At 42.0% G+C, this 24,110-nt stretch overlaps 1 protein-coding gene across 12 annotated transcripts in view; it reads left to right on the plus strand.

Moving 5' to 3' along the window:
* Positions 1-24,110, plus strand: part of FOXP2 (forkhead box P2) — a 476,937-nt gene that overhangs the window by 404,004 nt on the left and 48,823 nt on the right. For 3 of the 12 annotated variants that reach the window (XM_069764818.1, XM_069764819.1, XM_069764820.1), the window contains exon 17: positions 9,366-9,455. The exons of the other annotated variants lie outside the window; for them this stretch is intronic. In XM_069764818.1, coding sequence (XP_069620919.1) covers positions 9,366-9,455 — 90 coding nt within the window. The remainder of the gene's footprint in view (positions 1-9,365; positions 9,456-24,110) is intronic. 12 annotated transcript variants of the gene reach the window in all.

The raw sequence follows: 24,110 nt of genomic DNA on the forward strand, positions 1-24,110 counted from the left end.
GGAGGGAGCACTAAAAGTGCCTAGGGCAGCATAAACTCTAAATACGGCCCTGTGTATATATATATATATATATATGTATATATATATATATATATATACTAGCTATTGAACCCGTTCTATGCCCGGGTGGCGAGCATTTATATTGGTATATGGTCTCCATCATGTGCTGCTGCCATCCTGCGCCCGTTCTGTCATGGGCTGCTGCCATCCTGCGCCCGTCCTGTCATGTGCTGCTGCCATCCTGCGCCCGTTCTGTCATGTGCTGCTGCCATCCTGCGCCCGTTCTGTCATTCGCTGCTGCCATCCTGCGCCCGTTCTGTCATGCGCTGCTGCCATCCTGCGCCCGTTCTGTCATGCGCTGCTGCCATCCTGCGCCCGTTCTGTCATGTGCTGCTCCCATCCTGCGCCCGTTCTGTCATGTGTTACTCCCATCGTGCACCCCGTTCTGTCATGCGCTGCTGCCATCCTGCACCCGTTCTGTCATGTGCTGCTCCCATCCTGCTGCCATCCTGCGCCCGTTATGTCATGCGCTGCTGCCATCCTGCGCCCGTTCTGTCATGTGCTGCTGCCATCCTGCGCCCGTTCTGTCATGTGCTGCTGCCATCCTGCGCCCGTTCTGTCATGTGCTGCTGCCATCCTGCGCCCGTTCTGTCATGTGCTGCTGCCATCCTGCGCCCGTTCTGTCATGCGCTGCTGCCATCCTGCGCCCGTTCTGTCATGTGCTGCTGCCATCCTGCGCCCGTTCTGTCATGTGCTGCTCCCATCCTGCGCCCCCGTTCTGTCATGCGCTGCTGCCATCCTGCGCCCATTCTGTCATGTGCTGCTCCCATCCTGCTGCCATCCTACGCCCGTTATGTCATGCGCTGCTGCCATCCTGCGCCCGTTCTGTCATATGCTGCTGCCATCCTGCGCCCGTTCTGTCATGTGCTGCTGCCATCCTGCGCCCGTTCTGTCATGCGCTGCTGCCATCCTGCACCCGTTCTGTCATGTGCTGCTGCCATCCTGCGCCCGTTCTGTCATGTGCTGCTCCCATCCTGCGCCTCCATTCTGTCATGCGCTGCTGCCATCCTGCGCCCGTTCTGTCATGTGCTGCTCCCATCCTGCTACCATCCTGCGCCCGTTATGTCATGCGCTGCTGCCATCCTGCGCCCGTTCTGTCATGTGCTGCTGCCATCCTGCGCCCGTTCTGTCATGTGCTGCTGCCATCCTGCGCCCGTTCTGTCATGCGCTGCTGCCATCCTGCGCCCGTTCTGTCATGTGCTGCTGCCATCCTGCGCCCGTTCTGTCATGTGCTGCTGCCATCCTGCGCCCGTTCTGTCATGCGTTGCTGCCATCCTGCGCCCGTTCTGTCATGTGCTGCTCCCATCCTGCGCCCCCGTTCTGTCATGCGCTGCTGCCATCCTGCACCCGTTCTGTCATGTGCTGCTCCCATCCTGCTGCCATCCTGCGCCCGTTCTGTCATGTGCTGCTGCCATCCTGCACCCGTTCTGTCATGTGCTGCTGCCATCCTGCGCCCGTTCTGTCATGTGCTGCTGCCATCCTGCGCCCGTTCTGTCATGTGCTGCTGCCATCCTGCGCCCGTTCTGTCAAGCGCTGCTGCCATCCTGCGCCCGTTCTGTCATGTGCTGCTGCCATCCTGCGCCCGTTCTGTCATGTGCTGCTCCCATCCTGCGCCACTATTGTATTATATGCCCCCGTATGCTGCTGCCATATAAAAAAAAAAATACCATACTCACCTATCGTCCGGCTCCACTGCAGGTGTGTCTTCAAGAAAATGGCGCCGGAAAGCGCGGACTGCGCAGGCGCCGATTCCGGCAGCAGGAATCGGCGCCTGCGCAGTCCGCGCTTTCCGGCGCCATTTTCTTGAACACACACTCCGGCTCCTCTGCCTGTGACTGGACTCTGTCACAGCAGAGGAGCCGGGAGACGGAGCCGCACGCAGCGCTGGAATGGAGGACAGGTGAATATACTTACCCTCCCTCCTGGCGCGTCCACGGTCCCTGACTCTCCGGTGGAGATCGCGGTATGCGTTCAGTGCTCACGCATACCGCGATCTCCTGGGAGCGTCACTCTGTGGGGGCCAGACTTTATGTAAATAAAAGCTTATAGCCTGACGTTAAATTCATCCATTGGTAGTTTAAATTATTCTTTTGAAAGCTGAAACCCTCCGAAATGTGGTTTAGGTTGGTGTATGTGTGGTGAAATGTGTGCTGAGGGTGGTATATGTGTTCAAGCACGTGGTAGTGTGTGACGCATTTTGTGTGTGTTCATATCCCCGTGTGTGGTGAGTATCCCATGTCGGGGCCCCACCTTAGCAACTGTACGGTATATACTCTTTGGTGCCATCGCTCTCACTCTTTAAGTCCCCCTTGTTCACATCTGGCAGCTGTCAATTTGCCTCCAACACTTTTCCTTTCACTTTTTTCCCCATTATGTAGATAGGGGCAAAATTGTTTGGTGAATTGGAAAGCGCGGAGTTAAAATTTCGCCTCACAACATAGCCTATGACGCTCTCGAGGTCCAGACATGTGACTGTGCAAAATGTTGTGGCTGTAGCTGCGACGGTGGAGATACCAATCCCGGACATACACACATACACACACGCACACACACATTCAGCTTTTTATATGACACATATATATATATATATATATATACAGTGGGGCAAAAAAGTATTTAGCAATAGTGCAAGTTCCACCACTTAAAAAGATGAGAGGCGTCTGTAATTTACATCATAGGTAGACCTCAACTATGGGAGACAAACTGAGAAAAAAAAATCCAGAAAATCACATTGTCTGTTTTTTTAACATTTTTTTTGCATATTATGGTGGAAAATAAGTATTTGGTCAGAAACAAACAATCAAGATTTCTGGCTCTCACAGACCTGTAACTTCTTCTTTAAGAGTCTCCTCTTTCCTCCACTCATTACCTGTAGTAATGGCACCTGTTTAAACTTGTTATCAGTATAAAAAGACACCTGTGCACACCCTCAAACAGTCTGACTCCAAACTCCACTATGGTGAAGACCAAAGAGCTGTCAAAGGACACCAGAAACAAAATTGTAGCCCTGCACCAGGCTGGGAAGACTGAATCTGCAATAGCCAACCAGCTTGGAGTGAAGAAATCAACAGTGGGAGCAATAATTAGAAAATGGAAGACATACAAGACCACTGATAATCTCCCTCGATCTGGGGCTCCACGCAAAATCCCACCCCGTGGGGTCAGAATGATCACAAGAACGGTGAGCAAAAATCCCAGAACCACGCGGGGGAACCTAGTGAATGAACTGCAGAGAGCTGGGACCAATGTAACAAGGCCTACCATAAGTAACACACTACGCCTCCATGGACTCAGATCCTGCAGTGCCAGACGTGTCCCACTGCTTAAGACAGTACATGTCCGGGCCCGTCTGAAGTTTGCTAGAGAGCATTTGGATGATCCAGAGGAGTTTTGGGAGAATGTCCTATGGTCTGATGAAACCAAACTCGAACTGTTTGGTAGAAACACAACTTGTCGTGTTTGGAGGAAAAAGAATACAGAGTTGCATCCATCAAACACCATACCTACTGTAAAGCATGGTGGTGGAAACCATGCTTTGGGGCTGTTTCTCTGCAAAGGGGCCAGGACGACTGATCCGGGTACATGAAAGAATGAATGGGGCCATGTATCGTGAGATTTTGAGTGCAAACCTCCTTCCATCAGCAAGGGCATTGAAGATGAAACGTGGCTGGGTCTTTCAACATGACAATGATCCAAAGCACACCGCCAGGGCAACGAAGGAGTGGCTTCGTAAGAAGCATTTCAAGGTCCTGGAGTGGCCTAGCCAGTCTCCAGATCTCAACCCTATAGAAAACCTTTGGAGGGAGTTGAAAGTCCGTGTTGCCAAACGAAAAGCCAAAATCATCACTGCTCTAGAGGAGATCTGCATGGAGGAATGGGCCAACATACCAACAACAGTGTGTGGCAACCTTGTGAAGACTTACAGAAAACAATTGACCTCTGTCATTGCCAACAAAGGATATATTACAAAGTATTGAGATGAAATTTAGTTTCTGACCAAATACTTATTTTCCACCATAATATGCAAATAAAATGTTAAAAAAACAGACAATGTGATTTTCTGGATTTTTTTTTCTCAGTTTGTCTCCCATAGTTGAGGTCTTCCTATGATGTAAATTACAGACGCCTCTCATCTTTTTAAGTGGTGGAACTTGCACTATTGCTGACTGACTAAATACTTTTTTGCCCCACTGTATATATGTTTTTTTTTCATTGACAGATCTGTATGAGGCTTTATTTTCATGTGGGGCAAACTGTATTATTTATTAACATCTTTTGGCGGTACATATAAATTACTTTTTTGCATTACAAATTTAGAAAAAAGCTGTTTTTGTTTGTTTTTGTTTAAAAATGTACCGTAAGTGTTCATGTTCTACACCATATAACTTGTTGAATGAATTTTCCAGGTTATAACAGTAGTGTGGATCCCTAATATGTGTAGTTTTTTTTCTAGTTATATGTAGAGAATCAAATGTATTTTATGTAAAATAAAATAAATTTCTTTAAAAAAAATTGTCGTGAATACTTTTTACTTTTTTGTAAACTTTTTATGGATTTCTATATTTTGAACATTTATCCTCAAGAGATCATTGAAAAGATTTTTTCTTATTTTATTGTTATCCCACTGTAACTGAGGCATCCATAGGAGTCCACTGCTGTGCCAAGTTTTACTAACAGACTTGATCTGGGTCTGCCATGATCCAGCAGTTCTGCTATCCTGAGCAGAGACAAGGTGATCATGTGATCACTAGTAGCTAAAGAAGCATCAGCTATGCATACTCTTATTACCTGTATAGTCTTATGTGACCTGCAAAGGAGTAGTAGTAATCAACCGCTTTTGTCTTCTACCTAGGGTCTCTGGATGTCAGACACTGCTAAATTGCAGGAGCTTTAAAGGGAGCCTGTCACCAGGAATAATCCTTTTACCCTGCAGTTATGGGGTTACTCTGCAGGGTAACAGCAATATGATGCTGTCCAGCGCCTGCGCGCAGCTGAATGAGGAGGGGTGAAAATGATCTTTATCCTCCTCACCAACATTCAGTTTTCAGTCATGGAAGGTGGCGCCGCTGCTGGTTCAGTCAATGCTCTGAGTATACACAGCGGCCGCTGTAACTACGCCCCCGGCCCAGACTAACACTGGCTCGACATTGCAGCTGGCTGTCAGTCAGGGCGGGGGTGTAGTTACAGTGGCCGCTCTGTTTACTCAGAGCAGTGACTGAAGTGGTGCCGTCCCACCACTATGACTGAATACCAAATGCTGGTGGGTAGAGTAAAGATGATTTTCTCCCTTCAGCTGCATAAAGACACAGGACAGCATCATAATGCTGTTAACCTGCAGATTAACTGCGTATTTGTAGGATAACAGTGTTATTCCTGGAGACAGGTTCCTTTTAAACCAGTGCCATTATTTACAATGCCTTGTGGATAAAAGCCCAGGACCAAGCGTTCTAAATTTATGAAGCCTGGTCATTATCTGGCTAATTTGTAAATAACATTTATAGAAAATATTATTGCTTTTGTGATAAAAAGACGTCTTATAAACATGTCATCATTCGCTATAATTTGGTTAATAGGCTACACACTGTATTTTCATATACTGTATCCAAAAGTTTCACACAGAAGCAAATCATCGTTACTTTATGATAATAACATGTATATGTTATCCATATTAAACAATATAATGATAAATATATTTGGCTATTTTTTTCAATTCAATGTGACATATGCTCACTGATACTTTAACCCCTTTCTGACCTCGGACGGGATAGTACGTTCGAGGTCAGAACCCCCACTTTGATGCGGGCTTCGGCAGTGAGCCTGCATCAAAGCCGGGATGTGTCAGCTGTTTTGTACAGCTGACATGTGCCCACAATAGCGGCGGATGGAATCGCGATCCACCCGCCGCTATTAACTAGTTAAATGCCTCTGTAAAAAGTTTGGAATTTTTTTACTACTTAGATAAAACATAACCTAGACATGCTTGGTGTCTATGAACTCGTAATGACCTGGAGAATCAAAATGGCAGGTCAGTTTTAGTATTTAGTGAACCTAAGAAAAGCCAAAACAAGTGTGGAATTGCACTTTTTTGCAATTTCACCAAATTTGGAATTTTTTTCCCGTTTCTTAGTACATGACATGCTAAAACCAATGATGTCGTTCAAAAGTACAACTTGTCCCGCAAAAAACAAACCCTCAAATGGCCATATTGATGGAAAAATATAAAAGTTATGGGGCAGGGAACGAGGGGAGGGAAAACAAAAATGAAAAAAGCTGTGGTCATGAAGGGGTTAAAAACATGCAAGTTACACAGCGTGAAAAAAGCATTAAGCTGTGTGCACACGTTCCGGACTTTTCACCTTTTTTTCTCTTTTTTTCGCTATAAAAATGCATTAAAACCACAAAAAAAATGCATCTATTAAGCATCCTATTAATAGAATGCAATCTGCAATTTTTGTGCACATGTTGCGTTTTTTTCCGTGAAAAAAATGCATTGCGGTAAAAAACGCAGCATGTTCATTAATTTTGTGGATTTTTTGCATTTTTGCCGCTATGTATTGCATTGGTGAACTGTTATGATCTGGTGGCCTAGGAGCAGCATGAGACGGACTCTGGAGAAGGTGGTCCCTGTACTGACCGCAAACCCTGAACCTAGCAGCGCAACTAGAAGTAGCCGTGGGGGGTACCTAACACTCCCTAGACCCCTCGGCACAGCCTAAGATCTAACTACCCCTAAAGACAGAAACAGGAAACCTATCTTCAGAGAAAATCCCCAAAGGATAGATAGCCCCCCCACAAATATTGACCGTGAGAGGAGAGGGAAATAACTTACGCAGATATGAAATCAGATTTTAGCATAGGAGGCCATACTAGCTAAAAAGAAAGAATAGAACAGAGTACTATGCGGTCAGTACAAAAACACTAGAAAATATCCACCGCAGAAAATACGGATCACCACATCTGACTAAAGACATGGGGGGTATATCTGCATCTCCAGAGAAATATCTAGGCTGCAAAAAATCCTTCACAGACTAAGCTGGACAAAACAAAAACATGAAAATGCACAGAACTATAAAGTCCACTGCAGGTGGACAGAAAAAAACAAGCAGGACTTATCTTTGTAGAAAAGCACAGCAAACTGGAGAGACCAGCAGGGAAGTGAATCCTTCCAGAACAATGGACAACTGGTACTGACTAAAGGATCCTGCAAAGCTATATACTCCAGTCAGTTTTGCAATTAGTAGATACACCTGCCCACTCCTGCAGTCCAGGCATAACTGCATTACCCTCTACAACCACCGGAGGGAGCCAAAAAGCTGAATTCACAACAGGGAACCTCCGGTAAAAAAGCAAAAAATCCGCAAAAAAAACCGTGATAAAAAAGCATGTGGATTTCCTGTGGAAAAAGTCCGGTTTTGTTCAGGAAATGTCAGCAAGGAACCCTGACGTGTGCCTAACCCATATATTTACATGCATTAGATAAATGTTTACATTTACCTCTGGGGCTAAACCAAACACTTGATGAGACATGTATATTCCCTATCCTTTTGACTGTGATGCTGAGTCACTTCTCACAGACAAGACATGAGGTAGGGAAGTCAAAGAGTCAGAGGTCAAGTGTCATGAGAGCATGTCAGAGACAAAGAGATAAGACAAAGGAATAGTCAAAGGCAAAGTCCAAGGTCAGACACAAAGTTCAGAATCACAACTTAGAGCTCAAAGCACACACAAAAACGATCAAAGCTATGACTGGCAATGGTTTATCCATTGTCTGCCAGCTAAATAGCCAGGTAATTGCTCTGAAAGGGTGACACCTGGAGGAAAATAGCAGGCTTGGCCTGATTGAGCCTGTCATGCCCACACCATCCATACGATAGGATGGCTAAAATATCACTCACTGCATCCCTAGGACACCTTAAGTGGCAGGATTGTGACACTGACTTTTTCTTCTAAATATTTCTTTTGTACTGAGCCTAACCTATCATCCAATCCAAGTTAAAGGATTAAAAATCATCATAGGTTCATCTAGAAAACTCAGATGAATATTTCTTACTTGTCATCCATTTGCAATACCTATGTTTTTTACAGCATCTCCTTTTAATTATTTTCGAGACCACGTAGTATGTTAAAGAATTGCAATGTATCCATAAAAAATGGGTGCAAAACTTTAGCTCTGTATGGCATTCGATTTTTTGCGCATTCCCGCAGTCTTGATTTGGCGAGTCTCATCTGACACACTGAAGAAACTAGTGCATGTTGCAATTTTTTTCATAAGAAGATTTGGTCAGTGAAAACAATTGTTCATCTCCAATTCCCCATTGAATAGCATTGGTCCAAGTGCTGTCTGAGTGCAATCTGTTTTCCCACAGATAGCATTTAGACTGAAAATATGGCCTTCTATCTTTGCAGTATAATAAATAGGGGCATGCAAATAACGCTGCATGAACTGGTCACCATCCAGTATCTATACAAGCACAGATACAAAGTGCTTCTGAGTGCGTAGAAGTGAGAAAAGGTTAGTTAAATTACTGAGGTGAGGTGATACGCTGACCTAAAGAAATGTGTTTTTAGGTCACGCTTAAAACTGGATACTGGGATTTAACTAGAAAACTGGTATATCATGGCAGAAGTCCTGGAGGTGGGAATGGGAGGTTTGGATTATAGAGAATGTTAGTCTTTTAAATAGGCCTTGGATAGTTGAAATATTTCTCCAGAGAGAGAGATTCTATATATTTTGAGAGTGTTTCTTATGGTATTAACTTGTGGCAAATTTTAAGCAAAGATTTTCTTAGAAATCTGTTCTCAAAATGGGTCATTACCTCACATGAGCAGAAGATGTTTATAAAGCCTATTCAGATTCATGGTGCGGATTACTTGCACAAAAATGTTTGCAAAAACATCTGCCATGTGTGAAGGTAACCGTATCTTAATTATTGTATTATAGCAAAGTACATTGCATTGTATTCTATGTATTTAATAATTTATGATAGTTTCTGAAAAGTTCTATACATATAAGGTTATTTATACATAAAGAATTACAGTTTAGACATTTCCATAAGAACACTCATAAGGAAGCCATCCATTGCACATCTCCATTGTTACTTACTCTTTTACTTTCATTTACACTGTGATTTTTAATGTTCTGGCTATAAACAACTTCAGAATTCCATGCCTTGTGTGTTAGAATCATCCAGTTTTCTTTTCTGTCTTTGCCTTTCACTGTTTCTTACTTTTCTCAGTTTGGGTCGTAGCTATTGCTGTATCTTTTCCTTTTACATTGTTCCAGTCCCCTGTTGTTGCACTTTCAGATCATTCAAGTTCCTTGTCACTCCTCTTGACAAAAGGATCATTCCAGTCCCCTGTCATTCCACTTTGAGATTGTTCCAGTGCCTACAACGGTGAGCCTATTATGCTTTCATGTGATTATGGGGTAGGAGGGAATTTATATTAGTGGCAAATTAACAAGATTTTACAAAAATATATTTTGCATGTGCAGAAAATATCAGATTTTTTGGGGGGGTTACAATTAAAAGATCACAATTAAATATAGAATGCAACACAATTTGATTAACTGTAAATATATCATAACTATAATGTTGTCATTGTAATAAGTTTCTGCTGCAAGACATATTGTATCTTTGTTACAAATGGGGAGTTAATACGGTGTCGTCCAGTGTAAAATTGAATCATCAACCACTGTTTTGTGTATAATCTTTGTTTCATTTTGCCATTTTTGGTGGTTATTTACTATAATGTTATCCTTGGACATCTGGTTGTTTAGGATGATTTATTTGGGTCGCTGTGGCGGATATTAGCTACTCACAAATGGCACCCTTACAAAATCCAGCTGCTGCAGCATCTCAACGAGGATGACCCAGATTGGTGCACTGAATTTGCAGAATGGGCAAAGCAAAAATTGGAACAGGACCCTCAGTTTACACAGAACATTATGTTCAGTGATGAGGCAAACTTTTTTGTGGGGCCCATTATATGGATACACCTAAATAACATGGGAATGGTGGCAGTTTTCTTGCATAGGGTGTCTTGCATTGAAATCTGCTGCAATGACCCGGGTACTGCGTTCACCAGACATTAACACAATTTCTATCCACTCCTCACATGTTAACTTCTGCGACATGTCAATTGCTGTAAACAAAGAGAAACTTGTAAATAACTCATGAAATAATAAAGTTACATTAAAACCAAACACACCATTGTTTTTCTTGTGAAATTCTCAATAAGTTTGATGTGTGACATGACCTTCTTCCCATTGGAAAAAATAAAGTTGGATCTAAAATGGCCGACTTCAAAATGGCTGCTATGGCCACCACCCATCTTGAAAAGTTTTCCCCCTCACATATACTAGTGTGCCACAAACAGGAAGCTGATATCACCAACCATTCCCATTTTATTTAGGTGTATTCATATACATGGCCTACCCTGTATAAAGTTGGCATGCCAGACAAGATTTTCCTGCTTGCTCTTTCAATTTTTCTTGAAACCTTTTATTTTAAGAATCCAAATGAGATGTGGCTCCACTAGTCATGTTTTTTTATATGTATATTAGAAAACAGAAAAAAAAGTTCGTAAGAAGGCTTGAAACAAAGTCGTGTAGCCTATAATCCTAGAGTCTGGATGTGACCTTGAAGGAGTTTTACCTAGACTCTGAATCGGTTTTCCATGGTCAATAAATCCCTCCATCTCATCATAGTTGCATGCATGCTAGTAGTTAGGCTTTCTTCCAAAGTGAGTATCCATGTTGTGCACACCTGTTCGTGGTATGTATATTCCATAAGCAGGCTAATGTGACATCACAATATCTAGAACCGTTATCATATGCAAACATGATATGTTTCATGGAAACCTGCTAACCTTTTTAGTTTTCCCAACACTGCATTTACATTTACAAGTACACATTTTACTATTGGGTCATTAGAATAATATTTGTCTCTTAAATATTAAGATGCCACTTTATTGTTGGAAATATATAGGCAGTAACAAGTGTTTGTAGTTACATACGAGAGCTTTGCTAACCTTCATAGAGTGCCATGTGTCTATAGTTATTGCCACATAAAAAATTGTTACACAAAAACTCCAGCCTTATTCTGCATTTATTTCAGATTTTCACATAATGCTGTATGTTGCAATTATTGGAAATCTAAACTTTGTGAAATGTTTTCATATTGTAGCCAGATATTTATGAGGTGTAATTTTATACTGCATAATGTAGGACTTCAATCCCGGGATTTGGGTAAATACCTTTGCATCTGACATCATGGGAACAACATTTCCTGGATATCCATGTTATGACTATATTCTTTATTTTTCTAAATCTAGTAGTAAATCTGACAAACTTTTCATTTTAGAGAGTTTTCTGATGTTTTCTTTTTTTTCGCCTGAGGCTAGGTCAGAATTGTCTGAATCCATTTACCTTGTGATCCCTAACAGCTGTCAGATCGAAATAATATTTTAAAAAGTTAACATTGTTTGATTTAAAACCCAGTCATACAGGAAAAAGGCATGTGCCTGGGATTATAGAAGTGTGACTATGTACATTATCATCATGCATATTCTTAAAAGAGCCTTTGTTTTATATTCTGCTTCCTCTCTATCTATGGAATGCTTATTGCAAGATCATATATTGTCTTATGGGGTTATTTAAGAATGTATTATATATCGTTATTGACTGCTAACCTACATCTTACACCTCTGGACCTAATATACGCAGACCATGCAAAAACAATCTAAATCTGTTTAGAATTAATCGTCCTTATTGCTGAATGTTAAAAGAAAAAAGTTTGCAAAAAAAATACAGATTTTGTGCATTTTTTTTCTTAGAACAAAGGGCTCTTTCTTTCAAAACCCAATATTCTTACTCTATTTCATATTTTTTCACAATGTAATTCTCTTGGATAAACCCACACTTTCACTACACCTATACAATTGTATACTGTATTTTATTTACTATGCATAGGACAAAGGATGTTTGTCAAACCTAATTCCTTGTGAAGACATTACATTTAGGGTACCGTCACACAGTGCAATTTTGATCGCTACGACGGCACGATTCGTGACGTTCGAGCGATATAGTTACGAGATCGCAGTGTCTGACACGCTCCTGCGATCAGGGACCCCGCTGAGAATCGTACGTCGTAGCAGATCGTTTGAAACTTTCTTTCGTCGTCTAGTGTCCCGCTGTGGCGGCATGATTGCATGGTGTAACATATATCGTATACGATGTGCGCATAGTAACCAACGGCTTCTACATCGCACATACGTCATGAAATTATCGCTCCAGCGTCATAGATTGCAAAGTGTGACAGCAGTCTACGACGCTGGAGCGATATTGTAACGACGCTGGAGCGTCACGGATCGTACCGTCGTAGCGATGAAAATTGCACTGTGTGACGGTACCCTTAGGAACTAGGTAATCTTTTTTTCCTTTAAAATTACCTGCGCAAAGTGTACATACGTAATTGTTCTCTCCATGCTTAATTGTGGTCCAATTTAGGAGGTAATTTAAATAGTTAGCAAGGCAAATTAGGTATTATCTTATGTAGCAGAAAAAGTTCAACCTGATCTTTTAACATCTTATAAACATTACAGTACTGGTTAAAATTTGTATGAGGTTTTTTTGAGACCCAGAGTCATCTCATTATTTTCATCAGAAATATGATGTAAACAATATAATATGTCTCAAAGTTTTTGGGTAACTTGAGTTTTCAGAAATATTTTGAACAATTTAAGACACTTTTACTCAGCTCTATCAAAATGGTCAAAGCTGAGGCGGGACAGGAGCATGACGCTAGAAATAGTCTAATTCATGACAAGCTTGAGTGTGTCTCATGCCAGAAATCTTACACCAGTCCAGGACTAGAGTAAGGGTACCGTCACACTATACGATTTACCTACGATCACGACCAGCGATACGACCTGGCCGTGATCGTAGGTAAGTCGTAGTGTGGTCGCTGGGGAGCTGTCACACAGACAGCTCTCCAGCGACCAACGATGCCGAAGTCCCCGGGTAACCAGGGTAAACATCGGGTTACTAAGCGCAGGGCCGCGCTTAGTAACCCAATGTTTACCCTGGTTACCAGCGTAAAAAAAACAAACAGCACATACTTACATTCCGGTGTCTGTCCCTTGCCGTCTGCTTCCCGCACTCACTGACTGCCGGCCGTAAAGTGAAAGCACAGCACAGCGGTGACGTCACCGCTGTGCTCTGCTTTCACTTTACGGCCGGCAGTCAGTGAGTGCGGGAAGCAGACGGCAAGGGACCTGACGGACACCGGAATGTAAGTATGTGCTGTTTGTTTTTTTTTACATTTACGCTGGTAACCAGGGTAAACATCGGGTTACTAAGCGCGGTCCTGCGCTTAGTAACCCGATGTTTACCCTGGTTACAAGCGAACGCATCGCTAGATCGGTGTCACACACACCGATCTATTGATGCCAGCGGGAGATCCAGCGACGAAAGAAAGTTCCAAACGATCTGCTACGACATATGATTCGCAGCAGGATCCCTGATCGCTGTTTCGTGTCAGACACAGCGATATCGTATGGATATCGCTGGAACGTCACGAATCGTACCGTCGTAGCGATCGAAATGGCACTGTGTGACGGTACCCTAAGATTTGTGATGAGGCGCGCATAGGTACCATATTCATTAATCTCACTGGTCTTGACTCTTGATTAGTGTTGAGCGATACCGTCCGATACTTGAAAGTATCGGTATCGGATAGTATCGGCCGATACCCGAAAAATATCGGATATCGCCGATACCGATATCCGATACCAATACAAGTCAATGGGACATCAAGTATCGGAATGTATCCTCATGGATCCCAGGGTCTGAAGGAGAGGAAACTCTCCTTCAGGCCCTGGGATCCATATTAAAGTGTAAAATAAAGAATTAAAATAAAAAATATTGTTATATTCACCTCTCCGGCGGCCCCTCGACATCAGCGGGAGGATCCGGCGTCCGGCACAGCTTCTTTCTTCAAAATGCGCGCCTTTAGGACCTGTGGAATGACGTCCCGGCTTCTGATTGGTCGCGTGCCGCCCATGTGACCGCCACGCGACCAATCAGAAGCCGCGACGTCATTCCTCAGGTCCTAAAAGGCGCTCATTCTAGGACTTTAGCTGAGGAATGACGTCGCGGCTTCTGATTGGTCACGTGGCGGTCACATGGGCGGCACGCGACCAATCAGAAGCCGGGACGTCATACCACAGGTCCTAAAGGCGCGCATTTTGAAGAAAGAAGCCGTGCCGGACGCCGGTTCCTCGCGCAGATGTCCAGGGGCCGCTGGAGAGGTGAATATAACAATATTTTTTATTTTAATTCTTTATTTTACACTTCCGATACCGATACCCGATATCACAAAAATATCGGATCTCGGTATCGGAATTCCGATACCGCAAGTATCGGCCGATACCCGATACTTGCGGTATCGGAATGCTCAACACTACTCTTGATGAATCATGGCCATAGTATGTTGGAAGCCTTTAACATCTAACCAGGGGCCATCATTACAGATATATATTGTTCTTCAACACTCAAGTTTTTATGTGATCCATTTTAATAGTTCAGTAGCACAGAAATAACAGAAAAGTTGAGCATAGTTATGAGAAATTTAAGACCTGTCTGTGACTTAGGACTACAGTACTTTGGGTATTTGCTTCTGGTTACACTTAACAATGTCATGATGTATATAAACTTAAGCTTTGCCCGACACGCAATGAACATTATGCCAGTGTAATGCATGGACAAAAGTAAGAGTTTTGAAACAATGTAGCCAACACCACTAAAGGTAAATAGATGTTTTATGAATAATGATTAACCTCTTCACAATATCCGCTGTATGTGAATGGCGCAAGTCGGAAGCAGGTATATGGAGCAGTTCCGCCCACAATTGTAAGAATGGTAAATGCCGCTGTCAATCAATGACAGCGGCATTAATAGTGTGCCAGAATGGTGACACCTCATTCCAAGCACCCATTGACGTGCCTGTGACTTGACTGTGGGTTGCCGACAGGTTGCTGTGACAAAATGGCGTCTGTTGAAGACCTCAGTGTTGTCACGACAGAGCTCCCTTGAAATGCTGTGGCATTTCTGTATATAGCACAAGCAATCGGACAATCTCCATTTAAAGTCCCCCAAGGTGACTAATAAGAAAAGTGAAAAGTTAAAAAAAGTATTAAAAAATATGAAAAAAACATGTAAGTTCAAACCACCCCCTTTTTCTCTCATTAAAAATAAAGGTGATAAAAAAATTATGAATATGCATATGTAGAAACGCTACATTCAGAAATGTCCAATCTATCAAAACATAAAAATAATTAAACCAATCGGTAAACACCGTAATCAAAAATAGTTCAAGAACACAAAAATTAAGGGTTTTTTATCGCTGCAATACCACAAAAAAGGATGTGGTAACAAGCAATCAAAACTTCATATTTTTCTCCATATGATATAAATATAAACTTAATCTCACCTTGTAAAAAGTAACTCATCACTCAGCTCCATTGAACCAAAAATAAAAACGTTACGAGTCTCAGAATATGGCGACACAACCCCCAAATTTTTTTTCTTCCAAATTTCTGATTTGTTTTTCACCATGAAAATAATAAAAAAAACTGGATGTATTTTGTATCACCATAATTGTAATGATGAGCAGAATCAAATTGTAAGGTCATTTTTACCACAAAATATACACCATAAAAATAATTCTCAAAAAAACAATTTCAGAGTTGCATGTTTTTCGCAACTTTCCCCATTTGGAATCTTTTCCGATTTTTCAGTACACGATGTATTAAATTGAATGGTGTAATTTAAAAGTACAACTCATTTCCCTAAGAGCAAGCACTAATATGTCTACGTGGACAGAAAAATAAAAAAGTTTTGACTTTGGCAAGTAGGTGAGGAAAAAATGAAAATTCAAAAATGGAAATTGGCTGTGTCGTGAAGCGACTAAAACAATAATGTGAAGAAAAATGATGCAGCACTCACCCTTGCGCTTCTTCCAAGTGTGCTCTTTATTCAGCAAAACATACTATACATAGTATGAACCGGCATACGCAGTGATCTGTGAGGGAGCGGGAGTGAGGAGAGACCGGACGACGGCCGTTTTGCGCTACGGCGCTTCTACGGGTCCATGCATGCCGGTTCATACTATGTATAGTATGTTTTGCTGAATAAAGAGCACACTTGGAAGAAGCGCAAGGGTGAGTGCTGCATCATTTTTCTTCTCATTATATGGTCTTGTACAAAACTCTGACGATTGCATAGCACCACCCGCAGCTCACAGTAAGGGAGACCTCTTCTGTCCTTCTGAAACAGATCATTTAAGCGCTATAGTGAAGCTCTGTGCCGATCATCTTTCTGTTTCTTGGTAAAACAATAATGTATTGTAGAGCTTGTGTTTAGTTTTCACCATTTCTGGGTTTCTTAAAGATGTACTCTTATCTCCGAAATAGCATGTCCATAGAATATTGTAAAAATGTCTGATAGATATGGGACCTACATTTTGTTTCAAGAATATTGGCCCCGTCTCCTGCCACTGGGAACTAAAAGATGGATATGCATGCTTAGCAGGCATGGTGGGACCTTTATGGCACGGCAGACCCATACATAGAATACTTTTATGACATACCTTGTGGAATTATAATGCTTTTACGAAGTTAGTGCTGTATAGGAGTTAAACAATTGCTTCTGAATTACTAATTTGTATCTGCTGAGAGGCCTGAAGTCCCATCAGACATTGGAATATTAAAGTTGTTAAATGTAGCAATTACTTTACAATTTCATAATGGAATTGCCATTTCAGTAGCTCCAGCTTTTAGTAATAGTAAATAATACATTTTATTCAAAGTTCGTATTTAAGCCATGCATGAGTAAGAGTTGATAATATTATTCCTAATTTTAAATTATATTATTATTATTATTTGTGTAGTATAAAATAATTTTCATGTTAACTATTACTTACTGACACTTTGTGCTTACATTTTTAGTGGCTATGTGTTAATATGAAAGTGATTGCCATCTTTAAACAATTCCATTTTTTGTTTTTTTTTATGCTCTATTTCATGAGCTGTCATGCTAACAATATTTATTCTGCTAGTTGACTTCATGGGTGGTTATGTCTGTACTCCAAGGGGAGGACTGCAAGATACATTTTTGTATTCACAAATGTATTTTATGTATATGTATGTAATAGACATGTACATCCAAGTCAGTGTTTTGACACTTTGCTCTAGATAAAGATGCTGATTTTTTGTATTATTCAGTAGCTTATCCTGCCACAGTTTTGTTAGACACGAAACCCCGATTGTTAACACTGTGGAATATATAAATATTTATTATCTGCATAGATACAGCTAAGATCTCTTTAATTTGGATGTCACACAGAAATACAGCTAGAATAAAAACATACTGGTATATTTTGTAACCAAATGTATAATTAAATGCCATTGAAAAAAATGCTATGTGTATGATTTTATACATATATTTCACCATATTTGTGTACATATTATATATATATCCATATACAGTGAGGGAAATAATTACTTGATCCATTGCTGATTTTGTAAGTTAGCCCACTGACAAAGAGATAAACAGTCTATAATTTTAAGGGTAGGTTAATTTTAACACAGATAGAATATCAAAAAATAAAATCCGGAAAATCACATTGTATAAATTATATAAATTGATTTGCATTTTGCAGTGAGAAATAAGTATTTGATCCCCTACCAACCATTAAGAGTTCTGGCTCCTACAGACCAGTTAGACACTCCTAATCAACTCGTTACCTGCATTAAAGACAGCTGTGTTACATAGCCATCTTTATAAAAGACTCCTGTCCACAGACTGAATTAATCAGTCAGACTCTAACCTATGTAACATGGGCAAGACCAAAGAGCTTTATAAGGATGTCAGGGACAAGATCATAGACCTGCACAAAGCTAGAATGGGCTGCAAAACCATAAGTAAGATGATGGGTAAGAAGGAGACAACTGTTGGTGCAATAGTAAGAAACTGGAAGAAATACAAAATGACTGTCAATCGACATCGATCTGGGGCACCATGCAAAATCTTACCTTGTGGGGTATCCTCAATCATGAGGAAGGTGAGAGATCAGCCTAAAACTGAACGGGGGAATTTGTTAATGATCTCAAGGCAGCTGGAACTACAGTCACCAAGAAAACCATTGGTAACACATTACGTCGTAAAGGTTTAAAATCCTGCAGTGCCCACAAGGTCCCACTGCTCAAGAAGGCACATGTGCAGACCCATTTGAAGTTTACCAATGGAGACCTGGATGACCATGAGAGTGATTGGGAGAAGGTGCTGTGGGCAGATGAGACCTGGATGATTCTGCCCAGTAAGTGACCTAAGGTGTTAAACAGTTTTGGTCATACTACCTTAGTGGGTGAGCACATTTGTCCATACATTTTCACTTATTACTTGGATAAGACCCTGTTGCACTTATTGTCTTTCCAGTTTATCACTCCTAAACCCATGTGCAGTAGTAAGCTCTGTTTCTGTTAGCTAGAAATAACCTAAATCTCATACTGTCAAACTATCTCCAGCTTACAGCAGTCGTGCACCATTTAGAAATATTGGGTGGACAATAATACAAAAAAATGTAGTTCAATGTCCAAATCACGTAATTCAGTAAAAAATATAAATGTATTAAATATGACTCAAAACTACATCAATCAGTATTAGGGTTGAGCGAAACGGGTCATTCATTTTCAAAAGTCACCAACTTTTCGCAAAGTCGGGTTTCATGAAACCCGATCCGACCCCTGTGCGGGGTCGGCCATGCGGTACGCGACTTTTGCGCCAAAGTCGCGTTTCAATGATGCGAAAAGCGCCATTTCTCAGCCAATGAAGGTAAACGCAGAGTGTGGGCAGCGTGATGACATAGGTCCTGGTCCCCACCATCTTAGAGAAGGGCATTGCAGTGATTGGCTTGCTGTCCGCGGCGTCACAGGGGCTATAAAGGGGCGTTCCCGCCGACCACCATGTTACTGCTGCTGATCTGAGCTTAGGGAGAGGTTGCTGCCGCTTCGTCAGAAGCAGGGATAGCGTTAGGCAGGGTCCATTAACCACCAAACCGCTTGTGCTGTAGCGATTTCCACTGCCCAACACCACCTTCGGTGTGCAGGGACAGTGGAAGCTACATTTTTTTTTTTTTCCCCTCAGCGCTGTAGCTCATTGGGCTGCCCTAGAAGGCTCCCTGATAGCTGTATTGCTGTGTGTACGCCGCTGTGCAAACCAACTGCTTTTTTCAAAGCACAAATCCTCTTGTTCCTTCCTTTCTGCACAGCTATCTTTTTTGTTTGTACACACTTTTTATTTAATTTGTGCATCAGTCCACTCCTTATTGCTGCCTGCCATACCTGGCTGAGATTACTGCAGGGAGATAGTAATTGAAGGACACTCCCTGGTTTTTTTTTTTTTTTTGTGGGAGATTAAGATTGACATTTCTGCTAGAGTGCCATCCCTGTGTGTGCCATCTCTCACTCAGTGGGCCATAGAAAGCCTATTTATTTTTTTGCTTGATTTGGGTTCTAAAATGTACCTGAAAAAATCACTACATCAATCAGTGGGAGAAAAATATTGGCCTCAGGGCTTGTGTGCCACTCTTGACTCCTGTGTGTGCCATCTCTCAGTCAGTGGGCCATAGAAAGCCTATTTATTTTTTTGCTTGATTTTGGTTCTAAAATCTACCTGAAAAAATCACTACATCAATCAGTGGGAGAAAAATATTGGCCTCAGGGCTTGTGTGCCACTCCTGACTCCTGTGTGCATCATCACTTACTCAGTGGGCCATAGAAAGCCCTTTTTTTTTTTTTTTGCTTTATTTGGGTTCTAAATTCTGCCTGAAAAAATCAATAAATCAATCAGTGGGAGATTAATATTGGCCTTTGGGCTTGTGTGCCAGTCCTAAGCGTGCCATCTCTCTCTCTCAGATAGTGGGCCATAGAAAGCCTATTTATTATTTTTTTTATTGGGTTTATAAATTTTCCCTGAAAAAAAAAAAAAAAAGTGGGAGATTAATATTGGCCTCTGGGCTTGTGTGCCAGTCCTGAGCGTGCCATCTCTCTCACAAATAGTGGGCCATAGAAAGCCTATTTATTTTTTTTTTTTTGGTTTTATAAATTCTCCCTTAAAAAAAAAAGGGAGATTAATATTAGCCTTTGGGCTTGTGTGCCAGTCCTAAGCGTGCCATCTCTCTCTCTCTCTCAGATAGTGGGCCATAGAAAGCCTATTTATTATTTTTTTATTGGGTTTATAAATTTTCCCTGGAACAAAAAAAAAAAAGTGGGAGATAAATATTGGCCTCTGGGCTTGTGTGCCACTCCTGACTCCTGTGTGCGTCATCTCTCACTCAGTGGGCCATAGAAAGCCTTTTTTTATTTTATTTGGTTTCTAAATTCTTCCTGAAAAAATCATTTTATTCTATTTTTTTTTTCTAAAGTCTCCCTGAAAAAAACAAACAAAAAACAAATCAGTGGGAGATTAATATTGCCCTTTCTGCTTGTGTGCCAGTCTTGACTCCTGGGTGTGCCATCTCTCTCTCTCTCTCCAATTGTGGGCCATAGAAAGCCTATTATTTTTTTAGCTTGATTTGGGTTCCAAAATCTACCTGAAAAAATCACTACATCAATCAGTGGGAGATAAATATTGGCCTCTGGGCTTGTGTGCCACTCCTGACTCCTGTGTGCGTCATCTCTCACTCAGTGGGCCATAGAAAGCCTTTTTTTGTTTTATTTGTTTTCTAAATTCTCCCTGAAAAAATCATTTTATTTTATTTGGTTTCTAAATTCTTCCTGAAAAAATCATTTTATTCTATTATTTTTTTTTTCTAAAGTCTCCCTGAAAAAAAAAACAAAAACAAATCAGTGGGAGATTAATATTGCCCTTTCTGCTTGTGTGCCAGTCTTGACTCCTGGGTGTGCCATCTCTCTCTCTCTCCAATTGTGGGCCATAGAAAACCTATTATTTTTTTAGCTTGATTTGGGTTCCAAAATCTACCTGAAAAAATCACTACATCAATCAGTGGGAGATAAATATTGGCCTCTGGGCTTGTGTGCCACTCCTGACTCCTGTGTGCGTCATCTCTCATCAGTGGGCCATAGAAAGCCTTTTTTTGTTTTATTTGTTTTCTAAATTCTCCCTGAAAAAATCATTTTATTTTATTTGGTTTCTAAATTCTTCCTGAAAAAATCATTTTATTCTATTATTTTTTTTTTCTAAAGTCTCCCTGAAAAAAAAAACAAAAAACAAATCAGTGGGAGATTAATATTGCCCTTTCTGCTTGTGTGCCAGTCTTGACTCCTGGGTGTGCCATCTCTCTCTCTCTCTCTCCATTTGTGGGCCATAGAAAGCCTATTATTTTTTTAGCTTGATTTGGGTTCCAAAATCTACCTGAAAAAATCACTACATCAATCAGTGGGAGATAAATATTGGCCTCTGGGCTTGTGTGCCACTCCTGACTCCTGTGTGCGTCATCTCTCACTCAGTGGGCCATAGAAAGCCTTTTTTTGTTTTATTTGTTTTCTAAATTCTCCCTGAAAAAATCATTTTATTTTATTTGGTTTCTAAATTCTTCCTGAAAAAATCATTTTATTCTATTATTTTTTTTTCTAAAGTCTCCCTGAAAAAACAAACAAAAAACAAATCAGTGGGAGATTAATATTGCCCTTTCTGCTTGTGTGCCAGTCTTGACTCCTGGGTGTGTCATCTCTCTCTCTCTCTCTCCAATTGTGGGCCATAGAAAGCCTATTATTTTTTAGCTTGATTTGGGTTCCAAAATCTACCTGAAAAAATCACTACATCAATCAGTGGGAGATAAATATTGGCCTCTGGGCTTGTGTGCCACTCCTGACTCCTGTGTGCGTCATCTCTCACTCAGTGGGCCATAGAAAGCCTTTTTTTGTTTTATTTTTTTTCTAAATTCTCCCTGAAAAAATCATTTTATTTTATTTGGTTTCTAAATTCTTCCTGAAAAAATCATTTTATTCTATTTTTTTTTTTCCTAAAGTCTCCCTGAAAAAAAAAAAAAAATCAAATCAGTGGGAGATTAATATTTACATTTGTGCTTCAGTGACAGTCCTGCGTGTGTGGCATCTCTCTCATTTGTTGCCACCAACAACAGAGTGTGTAACATTGTGCCTGATTTTCGTTGTGGTCTCACTCACCTGTAAAGGGGTAGCTAAATCATACTGAAGTTATAGCTCACCGTGTAATTTGTGTGACAGCAACAAATACCGTTAGTTTGTTTACGTTTTTAAAACAATGAGGAAGTATGGTGGAAGAGGTCGTGGCCGGGGGCGTTCATTGTCAGCTGGTAATGAGGGTAGTGGTAGTGGTGGAGCATCAGCTGGTCGTGGGAAAAAAAATATTGCACCTAAGTCTGGAGCTGTGGAGCCAGGTTCGTCGTCTGGCTACACAAGGCCTCGAACGCTCCCTTTTCTGGGAGTAGGAAAACCGCTTTTAAAGCCGGAGCAGCAAGAGCAAGTTTTGGCTTATCTTGCTGACTCAGCCTCTAGCTCTTATGCCTCCTCTCGTGAAACTGGTAAATGTCAAAGCAGCGCGTCGTTAGTGGATGTTCACGGTCAGGGACAAGTCGCTTCCTTGTCCTCTTCAGCAAAAACAACAACAGAGAAGAATGCAGCAGGCGACACAACGGGTTACTCCATGGAGCTCTTTACACATACCGTCCCTGGCTTAGAAAGTGAAGCAGTTAACAGTCCATGCCCATTACAAGTTGAATCTGACATGGAGTGCACTGATGCACAGCCACAGCCAGACTACTATGCTGGTCCTTTGACTCAGACCACAACATTGCCCTCGCAGGGTAATGATCAAGAATCAGACCCTGATGAGACTATGTTGCCCCATCACGAACACTATACCACCGACCGACACGGTGACACAGACAAAGTTGCACACGAGCTACAAGAAGAGGTAATAGATGACCCAGTTCTTGACCCCGATTGGCAGCCATTGGGGGAACAGGGTGCAGGTGGCAGCAGTTCTGAAGCGGAGGAGGAGGGGCCGCAGCAGGCATCAACATCGCAACAGGTTCCATCTGCCGGGCCCGTATCTTGCCCAAAACGCGTGGCAAAGCCAAAACCTGTTGGAGGACAGCGTGGCCATCCGGTTAAAGCTCAGTCTGCAATGCCTGAAAAGGTATCCGATGCTAGAAAGAGTGCAGTCTGGCATTTTTTTAAACAACATCCAATTGATCAGCGCAAAGTCATCTGTCAAAAATGTTCAACTACCTTAAGCAGAGGACAGAATCTGAAAAGTCTCAATACAAGTTGCATGCATAGACATTTGACCACCATGCATTTGCAAGCCTGGACTAACTACCAAACGTCCCTTAAGGTTGTAGCACCCTCGGCCAATGAAGCTAGTCAGCAACGCAACATCCCTTCCGGCAGTGTAGGGCCACCATTTTCCGCACCACCTGCAGTATCTGTGCAGGTTTCTTTGCCAGGCCAAAGCAGTCAGGGTCAGGGAATCACCAGTTTCGTAGTAGGAAACACTGCATCTAGGGCACCGGCGGCAACAATACCATCTCCCACCGTCTCTCAGTCTGCCATGTCCACCGGCACCCCCGCTAGTTCCACGATCTCCAGCTCTCCAGTCCAGCTCACCCTACATGAGACTATGGTTAGAAAAAGGAAGTACTTAGCCTCGCATCCGCGTACACAGGGTTTGAACGCACACATAGCTAGACTAATCTCGTTAGAGATGATGCCCTACCGGTTAGTTGAAAGCGAAGCTTTCAAAGCCCTGATGGACTACGCTGTACCACGCTACGAGCTACCCAGTCGACACTTTTTTTCCAGAAAAGCCATCCCAGCCCTCCACCAGCATGTTAAAGAGCGCATCGTCCATGCACTCAGGCAATCTGTGAGCACAAAGGTGCACCTGACAACAGATGCATGGACCAGTAGGCATGGCCAGGGACGTTACGTGTCCATCACGGCACACTGGGTAAATGTGGTGGATGCAGGGTCCACAGGGGACAGCA

This window comes from Ranitomeya imitator, chromosome 4, assembly GCF_032444005.1.
Source record: "Ranitomeya imitator isolate aRanImi1 chromosome 4, aRanImi1.pri, whole genome shotgun sequence".
Classification (NCBI taxonomy): domain Eukaryota; kingdom Metazoa; phylum Chordata; class Amphibia; order Anura; family Dendrobatidae; genus Ranitomeya; species Ranitomeya imitator.